Below are 7,500 nucleotides of genomic sequence, written 5' to 3'. Positions count from 1 at the left end.
ACCTCCTCTACCCCCTCCTCCACACACTCCTAACTAATGGCGTTGAAGCACGCTGTTAACTCTTTCCATACGAACGGCGAAAGAGACGACGTTTACAGCATTTCACCCCAATTACCATCATCAAAATATTGCAAGCGGAAGGCTCTTATACTGAAGAGGTGAATGTTGACAAAGAATACCACAATTCTGACGACGGAAGCTAAAGGTAGGGTCATTCAAACACCCACTGGACATCCGAGGGGTCTGTGTAGAGGAGAAGAGAGGACTGGCCGTACTGAGTGAGTTAATCAGGCATCTGCTTAGCAGATGTCATGTAGCAGTGTATGGGTTTGTCCCAACGGAATGACGCCTCCTTGAGAAACTGAAAGAGAAACTGTATTGTATGGTATTGTGTTGTATTAGTTTTTGTCAAAAAAAGATTGATGTGTGTGACGGAGGCACTGCGTATCTTGAAGTAAGAATCAAGTTAGTCCACAGTGCATGATAATCCTGTCATGTCCATCCATAACCATGTCATGTCCAACCATCACCATCAGAACAAAAGCAGAGGAGGCAACAGCTGTCCTAACCACTAACCATCTGAATTAGAATTTGATTATAGGGGAGAGTGTCTCGTAAAATTCATACCACCAGTCTTCTCAACCAAGAAGGCTTTTGGACAGTAGATGTCTCTCAACCAAGAAGGCTTTTTGGACAGTTGATGTCTCTTGGCCGATAAGGCTTTTTGCTCTGCCTGTGTTAGGATGGTCCTCAAAGGCCAAAACTAGCCCCCCAAATCTAAGAGCCAGTGCAATCTTGCTTCCTAGTTTCAGAATCGTAATCCACCAGAAAAGACTAAGCGGTAAATGAATTCCCAATTGCAGTGAAGAAGCCATTGATGATACACTTTGCTGTTGTTCAAGCTGTAAGCTTATGTCAATCTTTGATGTAACCTGAGCGTTGAGCCGATGAATCTACCGTATGCGCGCGCGCACTAACACACACACACACACACACACACACACACACACACACACACACACACACACACACACACACACACACACGCACGCACGCACACATGCACACGCGCGTGACTCAAACAGAAAACAGACTTTATAATTCTGTTAGACTTCAAGGTAAGTCCACTGCTGTCCCACTCACCGTCACACTTGCCGTCTGCCCAGCCCTCTGACCGACATGTACAGAGGCCTGTCTGGCTGTCACATATTCCAAGCTTACAGCCCTGACCACACCGTTTCCTGCAGCCTTCACCGTAGCGTCCTTCCCAACACCCTGAAAAACAGCAGCACACAATTATCATGCACTGCAGCCAAGGTTTTAAACATCGAAGGCATGCAGGCAACACCGCAAAACACACACAACCACACACACACACACAGACACACACAGAGACACACACAGACACAGACACAGACACACACACACACACATTCACACACAAAAAACATATGCGTGCGTGGTGCGTGCGCGGAATGAATAACACCAAAATCGATGAACGAACATGTTCGTACTTCTACCAGTACCATTGCCACTGGTGCTTCTGTCTCTGTTAATACTGCTCCTGTTGCTACTATAACTACTACTACTATTATCACTACTGCTGCTACTGCTCGTAGTCTTTTTGTTGCTACTGTTGCTACTATGTACACTATCACCGTAGTCTACTGTTATTGCTATTGCTGCTGTTGCTACTATGCACACTATTATTATAGCCTACTGTTATTGCTAATGCTGCTGCTGTTGCTACTATGTACACTATCATTGTAGCCTACTGTTTTTGCTGTTGCTGCTGTTGCTACTATGTACACTATCACCGTAGTCTACTGTTATTGCTACTGTTGTTGTTGCTACTATGCACACTATCGTTATAGCCTACTGTTATTGCTACTGTTGTTGTTGTTGCTACTATGCACACTATCATTATAGCCTACTGTTATTGCTACTGCTGCTGTTGCTACTATGCAAACTATCATTATAGCATACTGTTATTGCTACTGATGTTACTACTATGTGCACGAACATTATAGCCTACTGTTATTGCTACTGCTGCTGTTGCTACTATGCACACTACCATTATAGCCTACTGCTATTGCTACTGCTGCTGTTGCTACTATGTACATTATCATTATAGCCTACTGTTATTGCTACTGCTGTTGTTGCCACTATGCACACTATCATTATAGCCTACTGATATTGCTACTGCTGCTGTTGCTACTATGTACACTAACATTATAGCGTACTGTTATTGCTACTGCTGTTGCTACTATGCACACTATCATTATAGCCTACTGTTATTGCTACTGCGGTTGCTACTGTGTACACTATCATTGTAGCCTACTGTTATTGCTACTGCTGTTGCTACTATGTACACTAACATTGTAGCCTATTGTTATTGCTACTGCTGTTGCTACTATGTACACTATCATTATAGCCTACTGTTATTGCTATTGCTGCTGTTGCTACTATGTACACTATCATTATAGCCTACTGTTATTGCTACTGATGTAACTATTATGTGCACGGACATTATAGCCTACTGTTATTGCTATTGCTGCTGTTGCTACTATGTACACTATAATTGTAGCCTACTGTTTTTGCTATTGCTGTTGTTGCTACTATGTACACTATCATTATAGCCTACTGTTATGGCTACTGCTGCTGTTGCTACTATGTACACTATCATCATAGCCTACTGTTATTGCTACTGCTGCTGTTGATACTATGCAAACTATCATTATAGCATACTGTTATTGCTACTGATGTTACTACCGTGTGCACGAACATTATAGCCTACTGTTATTGCTACTGCTGCTGTTTTACTATGCACACTACCATTATAGCCTACTGCTATTGCTACTGCTGCTGTTGCTACTATGTACACTATCATTATAGCCTACTGTTATTGCTACTGCTGCTGTTGCTACTATGCACACTATCATTATAGCCTACTGTTATTGCTACTGTTGTTGTTGCTACTATGCACACTATCGTTACAGCCGACTGTTATTGCTATTGCTGTTGGTGATGCTTTTTCCACTGGCAGAACTACTTCTGCCGCTACTGCTGTCACCACAGCTACTATGTAACAATACTACTACTACTACTTATCATTATCATTGTTATCATCATTATTATAGGGCCCAACGCTCAGCTTATATCACAGATTGACATGAACTTACAGCCGGGCCAACAGCAAGGTGAGGACTGTTAATGATCCATGGTTTCTCCACTGCAATAGTACAGTGTGCATCTAAACACAATCAGATATCAACGCACCGCTCGTAGATGAATATTACCAAAAAAAACCAACAACCAAAAACAAACAAACAAACAAAACAACAACAACCCCCCCCCAAAAAAAAAAAAAAAAAAAAAAAAGCAGTGAAAGGTTTCACATCCACAACAACAACAACAACAAGAACAACACATGTTCTCGGTAAATGCCACGAAATATTGGTATAAGCAGATTACATAATTTTACACACAGAGTTTTTGTTTCCTTGTTTGTTTTTTTTTGTTTTTGTTTTGTTTTTGTTTCTTTCTTTTTATTTTATTTTTTTAATAAAGGAAGTCTTCAGTGCCGTTTTGAAAAAAACAGGACCGTATGAATGAATGTTCCAGTGATTAATGGGACAAAGGAGTCATGTGTGTGTGTGTGTGTGTGTGTGTGTGTGTGTGTGTGTGTGTGTGTGTGTGTGTGTGTGTGTGTGTGTACGCGCCCGCCCACGTGTGCGTGTGCGTGTATGTGTGTGTATGTGTGTTTGTGTGTGTGTGAGCGCGCGCGCGAGCGCTTGCGTGCGTGCGTTGCGTGCACACTGAAATCAGTTTCACAGTCAACATCAGCAGCAGTATAGTATAGTATAGTATAGTATAGTATAGTATAGTATAGTATAGTAAGACAGTCGTCAGTCGACAAACCTTGATCGCATTTCTCCGTGGGTTGGTAGCCTTCCTTGCATCCGGCACCGGGGGTCCAAAGTGTGCACAGCCCAGTCTGTGAGTCACACGTTCCATCCCCTCGACATCCGTCTCCGCACGCCCTCTCACAGTAGTCGCCGTAGTGGGTGGGGTCACACACTGTCTCACACACACACACACACACACAGACACACACACAGACACACACACACACACACACACACACACAGACACACACAGACACACACAGACACACACACACACACAGACACACACACACACACACACACACACACACACACACACACACACACACAGGCATGCGCAGAGCCACACAGGCACACACAGAGAGACATAGGCACACAGAAGCATAGCCACACATGGACACACACACACACACACACACACACACACAATAAACACACACAGGAACACACACACACACACACACACACACACACACACACACACACACACACAAGAACACACACACACACACAAACACACACACACACACACACAGAGGAACACTCACACACACACACACACACAAACACTAACACACACACACACACACACACACACACACACAGAGGAACACTCACACACACACACACACACACACACAGAAACACACACAGGAACACACACAGGAACACACACACACACACACACACACACACACACACACACACACACACACACACAAGTGGTCTTAGTTTTCTATATTCATAGTTGTTTCAAGAAGAGACACTGAATCATCTCTTCCAAACGATATGGAATGAGTATCAGATGAAAGATAGGCAGTGCAACTCAGCACTTATTGCATTTATTATGCAAAGAAGTGATGTTAAGACAACTCCCCCCCCACCCCCTACCCCTTTTTTTGTTTTCAACTAGCCTTTTAACTTACGAATTTTCCCCTGTAAATGTGGAGTTAACACTTAACGTAGGAACATTCTTAGCATTAAGTTGTACTGACATAGCGCTGTCAAGACCGCTTGTGGAACGCATCACTGATTCTTGCAACAAATTATGACAAGACGTTGCAGCAGAGTTTTTCTTCTTCTTCTTCTTCGTAGCATTAGAAATTTTCTGCCTAATTATGTGGAATCAGCATTACACGTAGGAAAAGCACTAACCAAGCACCGCTAAACTCCTTTATTGAACCCAGACCTACTTCTGCAACACTTCTTCTTCTTCATTCGTGGGCTGCAACTCCCACGTTCACTCGTATGTACACGAGTGGGCTTTTACGTGTATGACCGTTTTTACCCCGCCATGTAGGCAGCCATACTCCGTTTTCGGGGGTGTGCATGCTGGGTATATTCTTGTTTCCATAACCCACCGAACGCTGACATGGATTACAGGATCTTTAACGTGCGTATTTGATCTTCTGCTTGCGTATACACACGAAGGGGATTCAAGCACTAGCAGGTCTGCACATATGTTGACCTGGGAGATCGGAAAAATCTCCACCCTTTACCCACCAGGCGCCGTCACCGAGGTTCGAAACCAAGACCCATAGATTGAAAGTCCAACGTTTTAACCACTAAGCTATAGCGCCCGTCTCTGCAACACTAAATAATAGTAATGAATATAATGTTCGTCCCTTACTCACAGTGATACCCCCGAAAACGGAGTATGGCTGCCTACATGGCGGGGTAAAAACGGTCATACACGTAAAAGCCCACTCGTGTACATACGAGTGAACGCAGAAGAAGAAGAAGAACACACAGTGACCAGTATCTAATTCAGAGGTGTTGTTTGTTCCACTGGTGGTGGTGGTGGTGGTGTGTGTGTGTGTGTGTGTGTGTGTGTGTGTTAGGAAGAGGGAGGGAAGGTTGTTGTTGTTGTCTTTATTTGATGGTGATTATGATACTGATACTTATATGGCGCCTATCCTCGGTCGGAGACCCAGCTCTAAACACGGGGTCATTTGCACAACAAACTGCCCACCTGGATAGAGCCGACTGACGGCTGCCATTGGGGCGCTCATCATTCATTTTAGCGAGTCATTCAATCAGATTTCAGGCACGCACACATACACACTCACGCAGACATATATCGTTTTACGTGTATGACCGTTTTGTTTATATACCCTGCCAAGTAGGCAGCTATACTCCATTTTCGGGGGGCGTGCATGCTGGGTATGTTCTTGTTTTCATAACCCACGGGACGCTGACATTTGATCCCGAAATCGTGCGTACACATACGACGGGGGTTCAGGCACTGGCAGGTCTGCACATTATGTTGACCGAGATTCGAACCCGAGATCCTCAGACTGAAAGTCCAACGCTTTAAACACTCGGTTATTGCGCCCGTTTCTTGCTATTGTAATTGTCAGCTTTCTATCGTTCATTTGGTGTGTTTCTGTGTGTCTTGACGGTGTATAAAAATGGAACTAACTAACTAACTAATTGAAAAACCAGCAAACTAACTGACTAACTAATTAGCCAACTAGTTAACTAACTAACTAACTAACTAACTAACTAACTAACTAACCAACCAATTAACTAACTAACTAACCAAACACCAACCAACCAACAGCCAACCAACCAACCAACTAACCAACCAACCAACCAACTAACTAATTAACCAACCAAATACCAACCAACCAACGAACTAACTAACCAACCAACCAACCAACCAACAACTAACTATTTAACCAACCAAACACCAACCAACCAACCAAACAGCTAACAAATTAACTAACTAACTAACTAACTAACTAACTAACTAACTAACTAACTAGCTAACTAGCTAACCAACTAACTAACCAACCAACCAACCAACCAACTAACCAACTAACTAACTAACTACTAACTAACAAACAAACTAACAAACTAACAAACTAACTAACTAACTAACCAACTGACTAACTAACTAACTAACTAACCAACTAACTAACTAACTAACTAACTAACTGACTAACTAACTAACTAACAAACTAACAAACTAACAAACTAACTAACCAACTAACCAACTAACCAACTAACTAACAAACTGACTAACTAACTAACTAACCAATCAACTAACCAACTAACCAACTAACTAACTAACTACTAACTAACAAACAAACTAACAAACTAACAAACTAACTAACTAACTACTACTAACTAACAAACTAACTAACCAACTAACCAACTAACCAACTAACTAACTAACCAACTGACTAACTAACTAACTAACAAACTGACTAACTAACTAACTAACTAACTAACTAACTAACTAACTAACTAACTAACTAACTAACTAACTAACTAACTAATTCGGATGAGATGATAAATCGAGGTTCCGTGTGCAGCATGCACTTAACGCACGTGAAAGAACCCACGGCAACAAAAAGATTGTTCCTGGCAAAATTCTGTTTAAAAAAAAAAAAATCCACTTCGACAGGAAAAAACAAATAAAACTGCACGCAGGAAAAAATACAAAAAAAAAGAGGGTGGCGCTGTAGTGTAGCGACACGCTCTCCCTAGGGAGAGCAGCCCCGAATTTCACACAGAGAAATCTGTTGTGATAAAAAGAAATACAAGTACAAATAAAGGAAACGCCAGGACAGGTCCCAGCGTGGCT

The 7,500-nt window shown here is 42.5% G+C and overlaps 1 protein-coding gene across 1 annotated transcript in view; it reads right to left on the bottom strand.

The window, feature by feature from the left end:
* Nucleotides 1-7,500, bottom strand: part of LOC143285136 (uncharacterized) — a 35,487-nt gene that overhangs the window by 21,395 nt on the left and 6,592 nt on the right. Inside the window, exons 4-5 of the mRNA XM_076592359.1 lie at nucleotides 3,922-4,080; nucleotides 1,144-1,275 (exon numbers count right to left, since the gene is read on the bottom strand). Of these exons, the coding sequence (XP_076448474.1) occupies nucleotides 1,144-1,275; nucleotides 3,922-4,080 (291 nt within the window). The remainder of the gene's footprint in view (nucleotides 1-1,143; nucleotides 1,276-3,921; nucleotides 4,081-7,500) is intronic.

The sequence above is a fragment of the Babylonia areolata genome, chromosome 8 (genome assembly GCF_041734735.1).
Source record: "Babylonia areolata isolate BAREFJ2019XMU chromosome 8, ASM4173473v1, whole genome shotgun sequence".
Lineage (NCBI taxonomy): Eukaryota > Metazoa > Mollusca > Gastropoda > Neogastropoda > Buccinidae > Babylonia > Babylonia areolata.
Note: the sequence above shows the minus strand (reverse complement) of the source record. Positions and strands in the feature narration are given on the sequence as shown.